Source organism: Protopterus annectens, chromosome 6.part0, assembly GCF_019279795.1.
Source record: "Protopterus annectens isolate FY-2018-M chromosome 6.part0, PAN1.0, whole genome shotgun sequence".
In the NCBI taxonomy this organism is placed as follows: domain Eukaryota; kingdom Metazoa; phylum Chordata; order Ceratodontiformes; family Protopteridae; genus Protopterus; species Protopterus annectens.
In genome coordinates, this window is record NC_056737.1 from 1,663,579,087 (window position 1) to 1,663,595,284 (window position 16,198).

Sequence of the window (16,198 nt, forward strand, 5' to 3'; positions counted from 1 at the left end):
ATCCAACGCCATTTTCTTCAGTTTTTCTTGCCCCAGATGTCAGGTGCCCCCAATAGGTAGGCAAAATATATATATAGAGCTAGATAAAAATAAAACAATACCTTTAGGCACAAGCAAATACACCACAAAGGTTGAATAGGATAGAGTGGTATAGATAAGTTTGGCTAGTTCAGAGGGGATGGAGGGAGGGTAACCTGGACTGCAGCAGGGTGAACACTCGAACATCTACATTTATGGTAGGTGCAAAACTGTACTATGTTCATCGTGTTACCTGCTGCAGTCATCACACTTGGGCTGAATCCCAAAGCTAAGGATGGAAGGTGGAGTTAAACAGGGTTAGAAGGAGATAGTAGGCCCTGCAAAACTGCAGTGGCAAAACCAGCTCTAGTCTTAGAATATAGAGGTAAGTGATAGTGTTTGGTGAAGGTGTGCACTGAACTCCAAGTTGCAGCTTCCAGAATATCCTTGGTTGGCACTCCCCTGAGAAAGGCTGCTGATGTAGCTGTAGCCCTGGTGGAGTGGGACCTAATTTTAGCAGGTAACGGTTTCCCATGATGCGTGTAGCAGAAACGTATGCAATGCCCTATCCATTTAGAAATGGTCTGTTTTGAGATAGCTTTTCCTTGTGATCCTGTAGCATAGGCTACAAAGAGCTGGTCAGAATTTCTGAAAGCCTTAATTTTATCCAAGTAGTAACGTAATTGCCTGTGAATGTCCAAAGAGTGCAGGAGTCTTTCTCCTTTGTTCTGGGGATTTGGGAAAAAGGTGGGCAAATGAATGGTTTGGTTTAGGTCCACACTGGATACCACCTTTGGCATAAAGGAAGGGTTAGTTCATAGAGAGACTCTGTCTTGATGAAAAATGAGGAAAGGCTCCACTGCCATTAGTGCCTGCAGCTCTGAGACTCTTCTAGCTGAGGTTATTGCTAGTAGCAGGGCAGTTTTCCATGAAAGAAATTTTAAATCAGCTGAAAAAGCTGGTTCAAAGGGCGGCAGTGTAAGCTTTTCCAGAACAAAGTTGAGATCCTAAGTAGGTGTTGGTGCTCTCCTTGGCGGTCTTATGTTCTTAGCCCCTCTGAGGTACTGTCTTAGGAGTGGATGTGAGAATAAAGGAGAATCCGTGTTGTAATGAGTTGAAATTGCTGAGGCGTGGATCTTAATAGATGAAAAGGAAAGACCTTTGTGCAACATCTCAGTTAAATAGTGTAGAATCTGAGGAATGTTTGGATCAAGGGAATTTTGGCCTTTAGTCTGGTTCCAGGCGCAAAATCTTCTCCATTTGTCTGAATAGGTTTTCCTGGTGCTGGGCCTCCTGGCCTCCAGAATGACATCCATAACTGCTTTGGATAGAGGTGTTGGCTGGTTGTTTAGGTAATTTGCCATGCAGCCAGGTTTAAAGTCTTGAGCTGGCTGTGTAGAATCTGATTGTCTCGCTGGGTGAGCAGGTGAGGAATTTGTGGTAAAATCCATGGTGGGCCGTGGGCCATGTTCCTTAAAACTGGATACCAATGCTGGCGTGGCCAGTCTGGTGCAATGAGTATCATTTGTGGCCTCTCTAATCTGACTTTCAGCAGTACCTTTGTTAGAAGAGGCAGTGGAGGAAAGGCATACACTGATAATGTTTTCCAACTGAATGAGAGGGCGTCCACTTTCCAAGCTTGTGGATGGAATGTCCTTGTGCAAAATTTTTGAAGTTGGTAGTTTTGGGGGCCTGCAAACAGATCTATCTCTGGGCGTCCCCATTTTTGAGCTATCATTGCAAATACTTGTGGATCTAGTTTCCACTTGTGTGGATCCATGATGTTTCTGCTTAGGTCATCTGCCAATGTGTTTTTCTTTCCTGGCAGGAATTGTGCTTGTAATTGAACCTGGTAAGACAGTGCAGTGTTCCACAAGGTCATTGCTTGCCTGCATAGAGGGTAGGAATGTGTGCCCCCTTGCTTGTTTATGTACCACATTACTGTGGTATTGTCCGTCTTTATTATTAGTTGTCCTGGGTGTAAGAGGTTCTTGAAAGCTGTTAAGGCATTCTGTACTGCTAGCATTTCTTTTTGATTGATATGCAGATGCCTCTGATCTGTAGTCCATTTGCCCTGAATGCACTGTGCTCCCCAGGCATAGCCGATGCATCTGTTGTCATAGTTTGCCTGGCTGTGGGTAAGGTGAAAGGCTGACCCTTGTTGAGGTGACATGCCTGTGCCCACCATAGAAACTCCTGTTGAAGGCAGGGAATGAGTGGTATCATTGTTTCCAAGCTGTGGCTGTGCTGAGTCCATACACTTTTCAGGTACCATTGTAATTTCCTCATATGCAGTTTTGCAAATGGTATTAGTAGTATGCAAGATGCCATGAATCCCAAGGCCTGCAGAATTTTTCTTGTAGGGAGTTGGGTCTTTGTTGCCATTATTTTGAAATACTGAGTCAGCTGTTGTTTCTTGCTTGGCGTGAGATAAGCCATCTGGCCCGTTGTATTCAAGCTGACACCCAGGAATATTATGTTTTGTGAGGGCACTAGTTTTGATTTCTTTTCATTTACTGTGTACCCTAGGCAACTTAGAAGGTGTTTGACAAATGCCAGATGCTTTAAAAGAATGTCCTTGCTTTCTGCTTGAATAAGGCAGTCATGCAAGTATGGGTATATTTGAATTCCTCTTTGTCTGCAGTATGCAATTACTGGTGCCAGGCATTTTGTGAAGACCCTGGGCACAGTAGATAAGCCAAAGGGCAGTGCAGAGAATTGATAATGCGTTGAACCTGCAATGAAGCGGAGGTATCTTCTGCAATTTTGTCTGATAGGGACATGCAGGTATGCCTCCTTGAGGTCCAACGTTACTAGCCAAGCATTCTTGCCCAGCATGGGAATAAGCTGCTGTAGTGTTAGCATCTTGAATTTTGGTACTTGCAGATAGGTGTTCAGAACTGAAAGATCCAGAATGGGTCTTCATGCTTTGTCCTTTCTTGGGACTAGAAAGAGTCTCAAGTAAAATCCTTGTCCTTGCTCCTGTGTAGGTACCTGTTGAATGGCTCTCATGTCCGTGAGAGCTGTAATTTGTTTTTGTGCCTCTGTCCATTGATTTGGTGGCAGGTTTGGCATTCCTTTTATCCTTGGTAAGGTATGAAAGTGGAATCTGTATCCTTGAGAGACAATGTCTAGAACCCATTTGTCTTTTGTGATGATGTGCCAGTTGTCTGCAAAAAATGCTAATTTTCCTCCCAAGTGATCTGCCAGGAGATATTTGCTTGGTAGTTTGAGGATTGAGTCATTGTGTTTGTCTTCTGCTAGCCTGGGGCCTGTCTTCTCCTCCTTTCTGGGTAGCAGTACCCCATTGGCGAGGTTTGTAAGGGTCTTGTGACTGACCTCTGCCCCTTGGGCGTTTATATTTGCCTCTTTGTGATCTGTCAGAAGCTGGAAAAGACCAGTTTTTCGTTGGCCAATTTCTGCTGAAACGAGGGGGTTGTACCTGCAAAAAATCCTTGACCATCTGCATAGACTTTGCCTTATTCTCCATTTTCTTTAAAACCTCTTCTGCTTTGACACCAAATAATACATCCTGCTGTAAAGGTGCATCTATTAAATTTGCTTTAACATGATCAGGAAGGGTTTTGTTCTTTTAACCAAGCATGTCTATGTATGACAGAGCCAGTAACAGCTGCTCTACAGGAAGCTTCCAATCAATCAAATCCATATTGTAAAGTATGTTTGCCCACCTGTTCAGCTGCATGCAACAGATCCTGCATTTCCTTGAATTCAGACTGTTCAGTATGTGTGCTCATTTTTTGTTTTAATTGAGACATTAGGAATTGCTGATATTTCAGCATGTGAAACTGACAATTTAATGCTCTCATAGCCAGAGTTGCTGAGGTGTATATTTTCTTTCCCCATCTATCTAGGGCTCTGGAATCCCTTTCAGAGGGCACAGGATTTTTAGCCATAGAAGCTTTAGCTCCCTTAGGACCCTGGTAAATTGCTTCTGGGTCAGCCACAGGGCTTTTATAAAGGAATTTGCGAGAGTCAGGTACTCTGTAGTATCTGTCTGGTTTGGCTGGAGCAGGAGGTAGAGAGTCTGGATTTAGACTAGACTCCAAGTAAACATCATCCACAATATCCAAAACTGGAGGGATAGCAAGAGGAACTCTTTTCTTAGAATCAGAGTAGTCCTGGCCTTCTCAATGGAAATGTTCTCTCATGGTATGTAAAGTTTCCCCAAAGGAGTAGTCTTCAGTGGGAGATGCTGAGGGAATAGAGTCTTCAGCATCAGAGTTTTCATAAGGTGGAAAAGTGTAATCCTGTTCCTCAGAAGAATATGAGGAAATTGAAACCTGGTCAGAGGAAGCAAAATTTTCCTCTTGTTTTGGTCTTTTATCAGGAGGGGGATGGGAACCCCTGATTAGGGTAATCAAATCTTCAGCCATTTTAAGCATCTGTTTCTTAGGCATGGGGCCTTGAACTGTAGACTGATGTACAGTCTTCTTTGGTTTTAAAGGAGTTTTAAGCTTAGCATAAGATTTAATGGTGAGTGTAGTCGGTCTGAAGACACCTTCTGCAACCGAAGGTGTTTCCACTGCACAGGGGTCTACTTCTGCTCCGGTGTCGGAAGGGCCTAATGAAGATGGCTGCATTGGCCTAGTAGACTCTGCTTGAGAATCCGCAGCTGTCTGGGGTTCCAGTTCTGTGGTCGTCAGGGGCTGCGTAGGCGCCTCACTGAAAACCAGAGAACCGGCGACAGGCCCAGCAGCGGCCTCGGAGTCTGGCTTGTTCCTAGGCTGCCTGTCCTTATCCTTGTGTTTTTTATGCATGCCAGTCATCGGCTGCTCCAACGGCATGATATAATTAAATTTCCTACCAAAGTAATGTTGTGCGAAGTCAAAACGGCGTTTGATAGTTCGTTTATTAAACCTAGCACAAAACCGACAACCTGTGACGTCTTGGTCTGGGCTTAGGCAAGGAATACAATAGGAATGGAAGTCCTTATGAGGTATTTGCTTCCCACAAGAAATGCAATTGTTAACTTTTTCTGACATCGGACTGAGGCAAGAAATGGTTCCCCAATGGGGTATTTAGCTTTACTGAAGACTTCAGACTGAAATTCGAATCGAAAATCTCAGGTGTCGGCCGACCGGTACTTGCGAACTGCTTCTGCTTCAGGCACCGCACGGCAAGAAAGACTGAAGAAAATGGCATTGGATGCCTCTTATATACCCCTGGCGCTCTGACGTCGGAGCCTTTTCTTAGAATCAGAGTAGTCCTGGCCTTCTCAGTGGAAATGTTTTCTCATGGTATGCAAAGTTTCCCCAAAGGAGTAGTCTTCAGGGGGAGATGCTGAGGGAATAGAGTCTTCAGCATCAGAGTGTTCATAAGGTGGAAAAGGGTAATCCTGTTCCTCAGAAGAATATGAGGAAATTGAAACCTGGTCAGAGGAAGCAAAATCTTCCTCTTGTTTTGGTCTTTTATCAGGAGGGGGATGGGAACCCCTGATTAGGGTAATCAAATCTTCAGCCATTTTAAGCATCTGTTTCTTAGGCATGGGGCCTTGAAATGTAGACTGATGTACAGTCTTCTTTGGTTTTAAAGGAGTTTTAAGCTTAGCATAAGATTTAATGGTGAGTGTAGTCGGTCTGAAGACACCTTCTGCAACCGAAGGTGTTTCCACTGCACAGAGGTTTACTACTGCTCCGGTGTTGGAAGGGCCTAATGAAGATGGCTGCGTCGGCCTAGTAGACTCTGCTTGAGAATCCGCAGCTGTCTGGGGTTCCAGTTCTGTGGTCATCAGGGGCTGCGTAGGCGCCTCACTGAAAACCAGAGAACCGGCGACAGGCCCAGCAGTGGCCTCGGAGTCTGGCTTGTTCCTAGGCTGCCTGTCCTTATCCTTGCGTTTTTTATGCATGCCAGTCATTGGCTGCTCCAACGGCATGATATAATTAAATTTCCTACCAAAGTAATGTGCGAAGTCAAAATGGCGTTTGATAGTTCATTTATTAAACCTAGCACAAAACCGACAACCTGTGACATCTTGGTCTGGGCTTAGGCAAGGAATACAATAGGAATGGAAGTCCTTATGAGGTATTTGCTTCCCACAAGAAATGCAATTGTTAACTTTTTCTGACATCGGACTGAGGCAAGAAAAGGTTCCCCAACGGGGTACTTAGCTTTATTGAAGACTTCGGACTGAAATTCGAATCGAAAATCTCAGGTGTCGGCCGACCGGTACTTGCGAACTGCTTCTGCTTCAGGCACCGCGCGGCAAGAAAGACTGAAGAAAATGGCGTCGGATGCCTCTTATATACCCCTGGCGCTCTGACGTCAGGGAAGAAGTGACAGCAACCGACGCCGGACCAAGACTTTGGAACTCAGGCCAACTGCGGGACCGCCTGACGGCAGGATAACCCAAGTGTGATGACTGCAGCAGGGTAACATGATGAACATCTACAGTTCTAAGTTTGAAAAAGAAAAGTGCTCGTTCATTCAAGCATAAGATTAAAATGACCTCAAATGTTATGTATGTAGTGGCCAATAAAAGTGTGTCACTGCTATGGATAAACTGAGACCTTTATCACAAATAGTAAAATTCTAGTAGCCTAACGGCAGTGCAGTGGAGACAAAAGCACAGTAATGTATGCACCGCAGTTTGCATCGTGTTATTGTACAATTGCATTACAGAGTCAAAGCCTTGATGATAAAATAAAATCACATCAGTACAGACACCTACATCAGGCAAATGTTTGTGTATACAAATGAAAATTTAATTACAGTCATTTAGATAATGTAGGAGAATCAGTAATGAAAAAAGAGGATGCAAGTCATGATAAAAAAAAAAAACAGGTTTCTTAGTGTGTTGGGTGTGGTTGTCTGACAGTCAAAGCTCCTACAGACTCTGTAGGTTCAGGTGACGGTCTGTTTTACATTCTTTTAAATGGCTCTGTCCCACTTTCCATGCATTCCTAATCATCTGTCCATATTTGACTCTTTAAAGACTCTTACCATTCATTCTCTTCTCCACCTATGTGACTTTGTTTATGTGCAACGATATAAACACTACTTTGTTTATTACCAATTTTTCCTAATGACTCTGAAAACCTTGTGTAAGACAGGTTCAGTAATTGAATAATTTAACATCTTTACAAATGTATTGTAATTTAACCATTCACTAATACTATATCCCCACAAGCTACTGTAATTCTGCCTTGTGCATTGTCTGTTTGCTGAAATGTGGTCTGCACATTATCAGTTATATTAATCTAATGTCTGTAAGTTGCCCAGAAAAGTCACACTGATGTCTTAGTATGCCAGTTAGCCATTAAGCTCAATAAACTGAGTGGCAAGCACAAAGGCATTTTACAAAGACCATTCTATGTTTGGATACATGGCATGGATTCATACTGCTTTATACCTAAACAGTTGCTGAATATTTATTTTTGAATAAGCCATTTCTGTAATGCTGCATGTACAGGCTGACATCCTATAAACTTGTGAGCATACCCCACCACCACCACAAATACAAAAATAAAATGATGCAATGGCCATCCAGAAGTGAAAGCAGTCAACAGCATTGGCTACTACAAGTATTTCATGAACATCTATTACAACAGCTCAAGAGTATGATAAAATGACAGTTCTATCAGTGGTGTCATTAACCATATACCTCCGTAGGGGTGCCCTTGACATTGTGGTACATAGGTGGTACCAGAAAATAAACATATGAATTCAGGAGTGCAGTAATGACTGTGGTAAGTCAAGCTAAAGGCAATATTCTTCTTTTGTGGAGGGGGGGTGGTCTGTGGATACATACTGTGAACAAGTATATTCACAGACTAAATTCTATGTTAACTGGTAAGAAGCAGAATGCACAATGGCCTATTCTTATAAGTATGACATAATTGACTTAAGATCCATTTGTTTGTTTCAACCCTCCTGAATAAGTCAATGAAAGGAAAGCTTAAAAGCAAGGTCATGCCACAGGAATGGAGATGTAGGCTGTTTTACATCACTGTGAAATGTCAAGCCTACCACGATGCACTACCAGTTTAAAAAAAGTGTAGTAGTGCAAAGTGCCTAAATGAAAACCCTAAATGCATTCTGGTTATGCAGACATTAAGAACTTCTGTCCTCAGCAGACCTAGCACTTGCACGTATCAGAATGCAGTTATATTCCAGCTGCCGTGGGCACTGCTTACCTGTTTTATAAAAATGTTCCAGCAGAGCTTCCTTTTCAATGAACCGCTCATACAGCCAGCTGCTGAGGGCTTCACTTTCTATGGGAACCTCTTTTGCTGGGTATTTCCTGTTAGGAGTACAAAAGGAGAAATAAAATACTGGAAAATCTACAACTTTAATAAGTTAACATTTGCAAAAATGGGAAAATATAAAGCCTATAGTTCTCCTTCAGTTAATAAATTCAACTAGTAAATGACTGTTCTCAAAATAATCTATGCATTAACAATCTATGCAAACTGAACATAACATAATGAAATAAGTAAACTTTTCCTGACTGAGAACTGATCCCAGGCCACAGTTTTGTGACCCCAGAATTGTTACCAATAGATCACCAGGGACTACCTTATATAACTTACAAACCTGCCCATCCAATATTAAAAATGTGTATACCTCTCTAAATGTTATCCAATGCAGACTTAATAAAATGCACAATATAGTTTGGGCTTTTGCCACCTAAAATCAAAAAATAAACATTTTAGAGGAGTGTTCTATATTTCTAAAGAAATTATATGTAGTTAGAAGTTGCATATATTATTTCTCTCCTCTCTCTCTCTCTTTCTCCAAAGGCTCATGATACACCTTTAACTACAGCAAAATACAGGGCTTCGGATATCTGTACAGTAACTGCCTGCACAACACCGCAAAGTGATAGGTCATTAAGTAACATTAGAGAATGGGTGACCTGTAGATTACACCCTGACTGGAGAATGAACGTTATCCAGCAAGGTGTTAGTCTACAGTAATGCCTGTTGAAAAATTAGTCAGCTGCTTTCTAGGCAGTATATCAAGCTGCCATGGAGCTTGGACTGAAAAAAACTAACGGCTGCCACTATTTTACGCTCGCTATGCAGTGCTACTGCTGTTTAGCGAGTCTAAAAGAAAAAAGCAAAAAATTAAAATACAAAAGTGTGTGTGTGATTGAGAGTGTATGAGAGAGAGAGAGAGAGATCTTGAGCTATTATTTTGCTGTTTAGCCAGTGTAAAAAAAATAAATGAAAAAAGTGTGTGTATATGCATGTTTATGTTTCTGTAAGCATGTAAGCAGAAGAGACTGCGTGCATGTGTGGTCGCATGTGCATGCGTGCAATAGGGAGAGGGAATGGAGAAAGAGAGTGACAGTGATCCCTGGAAGCAGCAGCAGCTGTTAAGAGGTTGCATACCTTTTGACCTCTTAGCTGAAGATATCTAGATAAGGCTAAAATAAATGGGGGACAAAGGCTCAAAACAGGAACATATGTTAAATGTTGCTGTTATAAAATATTAGTGTGTTAGCATGCATTTTCTGAAGTAGAGGTGTGAGTGAGTGAGTGAGTGAGTGAGTGAGTGAGTGAGTGAGATCAACCACTGGCAGTAGTAGCAGTGGCAGTAAACAGGTTTGCATACCTCTGGACCTTTCAGCTGAACAAATCTAAATAAAGTCTAAAAAAGGGGGAACAAAGGCTCAAAATAGGAACAGGTTTTAATTACTGCTCTTATAAAATTACAAACTTGCTTAAATAAAAGGATTTGTGTTTGCATGAAATTTCTGAAGGAAATAAACATCTGAAACTCAAATGCTTGTCATTATTTAGGAATTTCACTCTAATGACTGGCAACCCAAACGTTTTAGGAGTAAGGGACCAAAAAATAAAGAAAATACCTGGATTTTAATGGAGAAAAAGACAGGCCCTTGTGAAGCATCTCAGTTAAGTATTGAAAAATCTGAGGTAAATTGGGTGCTGCTGTGCTCATCCCTTGAGACTGGTTCCAGGCACATAATCTTTTCCATTTTTCAGCATAGGATTTTCTAGTGTTAGGCCTCCTTGCCTCTAAATGATATCCATCACAGGTTTACTGAGGGATGGTAAAGGAGCAATTATGTAATTAGCCAGGCTGCAAGGTTCAATGTTAGAAGCTGAGGGTGCAGAATCTGGTTCTCCTGCTGAGACAACAGGGAAGGAATCTGAGGCAGGTGCCATGGGGATAACCGTGACACACTGCGCAGGAGGGGGTACCAGTGCTGGCATGGCCAGTCTGGAGCAATCAAAATCATCCTTGGTTTGTCCAGTTCGATTTTTAGCAGTACTTTGGTGAGCAGAGGCAGACGGGGGAAGGCATAGACAGATAGGTTTTTCCAGCTGAAGGACAGAGCATCCACTTTCCAGGCTTGTTTGTGGGGAGTCCTTGTGCACAATTTGTCCAATTGGTAGTTCTGGGGAGAGGCAAACAGGTCTATATCTGGGCTTCCCCATTTGCTTGTCAACATGTCGAAAATCCTTGGTTCCAGTTTCCACTCGTGTGGGTCCATGAGGTTTCTGCTTAGTCCATCTGCCAGTGTATTTAACTTTCCAGGCAGGAATTGAGCTTGTAATGTGCACTTGGTAGCTCAAGGCTGTGTTCCACAATGCCATGGCTAGTCTGCAGAGGGGGTAAGAATGTGTACCCACCTGCTTGTTTATGTACCACATAACAATGGTGTTGTTCATCTTTACCATTAGTTGTCCTGTAAGAATGTGGTCTTTGAAGGCTGTCAGAGCGTTCTGTACAGCTAACATTTCTTTTTGACTGATATGCAGGTGCATTTGACTTGGGTTCCATTTGCCCTGAATGCACTTCCCTGCCAGGTGAGCCGCCCATGCATAGTCTGATGAGTCTGTTGTTAGGGTTTGGGTGGCAGGGGTGGTGTGAAAGGTAGTCCCTTGTTTTGGTGGCAGGTCTGCCCTCCAAAGGAACTCTAGGCATAGGCAAGGTATGATAGGAATCATTGCTTCTAGATCCTGAGAATGTTGACACTATAGGCTTTTTAGATACCATTGTAGTTTCCTCATATGCAGTCTTGCATATGGAATTAGAAGAATGCAGGAGGCCATGAACCCGAAGGCTTGCAGTATTTGTCTTGCAGATAGCAGGGTCTTTGTGGCCACTTGTTTGAAGTAGGTTGTCAAATTAATTTGTTTCTCTGGTGTGAGGTAGGCCATCTGGGAAGTTGTATTCAAGCTTGCTCCCAGGAATATAATTTGTTAACAGGGTACCAATTGTGATTTCCTTTCGTTTATGGTGTACCCGAGACAAGTTAGAACCCTTTGTACAAAGGCCAGATGATTCAAAAGTATGTCCTAGCTTTCTGCCTGAATTAGACAATCATCCAGGTATGGGTATATTTGAATATTTCTTTGCCTGCAAAATACAATAAGTGGAGCTAGGCACTTTGTGAATACCCTGGGCGCAGTAGATAAGCCAAAGGGCAGTGCAGAGAACTGATAGTGCGTGTAGCCTGCTTTGAAGCGTAGGTATCTTCTGCAAGATTCCTGATTGGGATGTGCAAGTATGCTTCATTTAAATCTAGTGTTGTCAACCAGGCATCTTTGTCTAGCATAGGAAGTAATTGGTGAAGAGTCAGCATCTTGAATTTTGGAATCTCCAAAAAGGTGTTTAGAGTAGACAGGTCCAGGATAGGATGCCATGAATTGTCTTTTCTGGGTACCAGGAAAAGTCTTGAGCAGAAACCTTGTCCCTTTTCCTCTTTTGGTACCAGCTGAATAGCCCCCATGCTTAAGAGAAAGTAATTGTTTTTGAGCCTCTGCCCACTGATTTGGGAGTATGTCTGGCCACCCGCTTGGAGTTGGCAATAATGTGGAAGTGAAATCTGTATCCCTGGGATACTATATTTAAAACCTATTTGTCCTGGGTAATGAGTTCCCAGTTCTTTGTGTGAAGAGCAATCTCCCCCCCCAAAGGGGCAGTCAGTTGATAAGTGCTTGGAAATTTTAAAAGGAAGTCATTGAGACAGTTTACCATAGGGGGGAGTCTTATTACTTCCAGATTTGGAAGTGGAGGCCCCCCACTGCTTATTCCTGTGTGTCCCCTGGGACTGAATCCTGGGGTTTTTGCTGTGTCTGGGTTTGGCTTGAGAAGACCTGGAAGGGGTGGGAAAGGACCAGTTCTTAGAGGGCCAGTGCCTACTAAATCTAGGAGGCTGAACTTGTAAGAAATCTTTAACAGTTTGCATAGATTTAGCTTTCTTTCATTTTTTTAAGAACTTCCTCAGCCTTGCTGCCAAACAGGCGGTCCTGATTTAAGGGAGCATCCAACAATTTAACTTTAACATGATCAGGCAAAGACTGCTCCTTAAGCCAAGCATGCCTTCTAAGCAGAGACCCAGTAACAGCGGCCCTGCAAGAGGCCTCTAAAGAATCAAAACCACATTGCAAAGTATGTTTTCCAACTTGTTCAGCAAAATGCATTAAATCCTGTAATTCTTTATTTTCCACACATTAAGGAATCAACATCATTTTCTGTTTAAGCAATCCAATAACATGTTGCTGATACTTTAACATATGAAACTGACAGTTTAAAGCCCTAATGGCCAAGGTTGCAGAAGTGTAAACCTTCTTACCCCATCTATCCAGCACCCTGGAGTCTCTATCAGAAGGGATAGGATTTCTAGCAGTAGAAGCCTTAATACCCTTGGGCCTCTGTGAAATAGGCTCTGGATCCGCAACAGGATTTTTAAAAAGGAACTTGTGTGACTCTGGGACCCTGTAGTATCTGTCTGGTTTTCTGGGAGCAGGAGGCAAGGAATCAGTTGCCAAAATAGATTCCGAAAAAGCATCATCAACAATGTCTACTACAGGAGGAATAGCTAAAGGCCTATGCTGAGGTAGGAGTAAGAAATCCCTAAGCCTCTTTTTTGAATCGGAAAAATCCTGGCTTTCTCAATGGAAATGCTCCCTTAGAGTATGTAAGGTTTCCCGAAAAGAAAAATCCTCTCGAGGGGAAGCAGAGGGAATGGAGTCCTCTGCATCAGAATCCTCATAAGTAGATAGGGATAAATCCAGATTATCAGAAGAATCAGAAAAAACAGAATCCTGGTCAGAAGATTCATAAACCACTTCGGTCCTAGGCCTCTTAGAAAGGGGGGGGGGGGGGTTGGCTACCCTGATTAGAGCTATTAGATCTTCAGCCATTCTTATAGGTTCATACTAGGCTATCTGCCCTAGGGCATTTATAAGCCTAGCCAGAGTGTGTTTGGCTTTCGCCACAGATTTTAAAATAATTTTGCTATGCCCTTTTTCAAAATTAGTATACTGTGCCTCTGTCTAACAATGACACAGAAGGGATACCCGGGGTAAACCTACGATCTCCCATCCACTCATCAAGATTCCTCTTGAAGAGAGTCAATGAAGGACTCTGCCTAACCTGGACTGGGATTTTATTCCAGAGTGAAGGGAGCCTCTGGGTTATGAATCTGTCCCTCCAGCATGTCCTATTTATTTCAGTGCTGAGGTTCAAGTCTCGAGCGTAGCTCGATGGGATTTGGATTTTCTGAGGTGCAGCATGTCCATTAATTCTGGGTTGGACATGGCTTTATACGTCAAGCACAGATCGCCTCTGAGCAGGCGGTATGCCACTGAGTAGAGCTGGAGTTTCTTTAACCGGGCAGCATATGGCATCTGTTTGAGCCCTTTGATCCTCTTGGTGAGGTACTTTTGGGGTCTTTCCAGTTGCTGCAGGTGTCTGGTAAGGTACATCCCAAAAGGGGCATTTGTACTCAATTATGGGCCTGATGAGGGATGAGTAAAGAGGCACGATGACCTCCCCTGATCTAGATGTGAATCCCTTCATGATTAGGTGGGCTATATTAAGAAGTTATGTACTCACCATAACGTTCCATCTGAGTAGGTAGTTTCATTCGTCTGCAACCTGTGGGTCTTGGATCCGATATTGGATCAGAGCCGGCAACTTGTTTCAAGCTAATGGATCCGAGCTCCTAGCTCCTCCCTTCACCCATAATCCCCTGCTAACCCTCCATGACCTCAGATTGAGTTTGCCCCTCAATATATATCCAACAAAAGGATATCCAACTACCAGTAGATCCGAAGAAGGCCAGGGGGAAGGAGGGGGGGATGGTTGCAGACAAATGAAACTACCTACTCAGATGGAACGTTATGGTGAGTACATAACTTCTTAATCTGAAGTAGGAAGTTAATTTGTCAGCAACCTGTGGGACAGAGTCCCCAGCTACCTGCACCTTGGGTGGCCATCATGGAAGGATATTACGAAGCACCGCAGAGCCAAAGGATGCTCTCCCTCTAGAAAGCACGTCTAGTTTGTAGTGGTTAATAAAGGTATGAGATGAAGCCCAAGTGGCTGCAGAACAAATATCATCCAATGGAACTCTAGACTTGAAGGCCGCAGAGGTAGAAATGGAGCGGGTGGAATGAGCACGAACTCCTTCGGGTGCGGGTCTACCCGAGGCTTGATACGCCAATAGGATACATTGAAAAATCCAGCGAGATAAAGATACTTTTGAGATAGCTTTCCCCAAGTTAAATTTGGCAAAGGAAACGAACAGCTGGTCGGATTGTCTATGGCCAGCTGTCCTATGAGTATAAAAGCGAAGCTGCCTATGAACATCTAATGAGTGCAGCTTGTACTCTCCCTTATTCTGATATTTAGGGAAGAAAACCGGTAAATTTATGGATTGATTTATGTTGGTTTCTGATGCTATCTTGGGAAGAAAAGAGGGATTGATCCTGAGGTACACTCTATCTGGGTGAAAGATCAGGTAAGGAGGCTTCACAGAGAGCTTGAAGCTCCGACACTCTTTTTGCTGAAGTGATGGCTACAAGGAATGCTGTTTTCCATGACAAGAATTTGAGATCTACTGAAGCAGCGGGTTCAAAGGGTGGAGCAGTCAAGGCTTGAAGAACTAATGTAAGATCCCAGGGGGGCACGGCTTCCTTTACAGGGGGTCTAAGTAAAAAGGTGCCCTTGAGAAAGGTTTTACACAACTTGGCCGACATCAAAGGCCCTGTATCATGTCCCACATGGTAATGTGATATGGCTGCCAATTGCACTTTGACAGTTGAACAACTAGCGCCTTCCTGAAAGAGTTCAGTTAGGAAGTCTAATATGGATGGAAGAGGAGCCATAAAGGGATCTAGATCATGATGCTCTGCCCAGATGGAAAAACGTTTCCATTTACTGCGATACACTTTCCTGGTGGAGGGCTTATGCGCTGCCACGAGGATGGCTTTGACTGGTGAAGAGATACCGGGAGTCCTGACTAGGAGTGGAACTGGAGCAACCAAGCTGTCAGTTTCAGATTGTCCAGGTTTGGGATCGGTAAGTTTGACGGATGGGAGATGAGATCCGGAGTGGGATCTAGAATCCAAGGGTGATTCACAAGGTGAGACCACAGGTAAGGGAACCAAATTTGCCGAGGCCAGAATGGGGCAATGAGGATCATCCTGCTCCCCAGCCGTGAGGCTTTCTGTAAGAGTTATAGCATTAGTGGTAGAGGAGGATAGGCATAGAGTAGACTGGGTGGCCAAGCATGCACCAGAGCGTCTCTTGGAGTTTCCCCTGGAGGGGGGATTAGAGCGAAGAAATTGCCGCATTTGGTGTTTGATGGAGACGCAAAAAGATCGCAGCAGAGTTGCCCCATGTTGCGAATATCTGCTTCGCTACTAGTGGATTGAGAGACCACTTGTACGGAGTAAGGAGGGTGCGACTGAGCTTGTCCGCTAGGATGTTGGTCCTCCCCGGAATGTGCGTTGCAATCAGAAAGAGGTTGGAGGAGATCGCCCATTCCCACACTCTCATGGCTTCGCGGCATAGAGGGTAAGATCTGGTTCCCCCCTGTTTGTTGATGTACCAGACCACCGACATGTTGTCCGACTGAACTGCAATCGTTCCTGTGGGGAGGAGGTCCTGAAGTGCTTGCAACACAAACAGCACCTCTCTCATCTCCAGAACGTTGATATGCAGGGAGGTCTCTGTATCGTTCCACGTGCCTTGGACTGTCCTGCCTGAATAATGCCCCCCCCCCACCTAAGGCAGGAAGCGTCCGTGGTCACCGTGGCGAGAGGGGGAGAGGTGCAGAAGGGACGGCCCGTATGGAAGTTCGAGGCTTGGAGCCACCATAGTAGCGCCCTCCTGCAAGCCTTGCTGATAGCAATGGGATGGTGGAGAGGAAGGGATAGAAAAGACCATTGCACTAGAA

At 43.8% G+C, this 16,198-nt stretch overlaps 1 protein-coding gene across 2 annotated transcripts in view; it reads right to left on the reverse strand.

The window, feature by feature from the left end:
• The window catches only part of LPGAT1 (lysophosphatidylglycerol acyltransferase 1), a 1,227,529-nt gene that overhangs the window by 140,069 nt on the left and 1,071,262 nt on the right, over window positions 1-16,198 (reverse strand). For both annotated transcript variants that reach the window (XM_044075074.1, XR_006365251.1), the window contains exon 6: window positions 8,172-8,278. In XM_044075074.1, coding sequence (XP_043931009.1) covers window positions 8,172-8,278 — 107 coding nt within the window. The remainder of the gene's footprint in view (window positions 1-8,171; window positions 8,279-16,198) is intronic.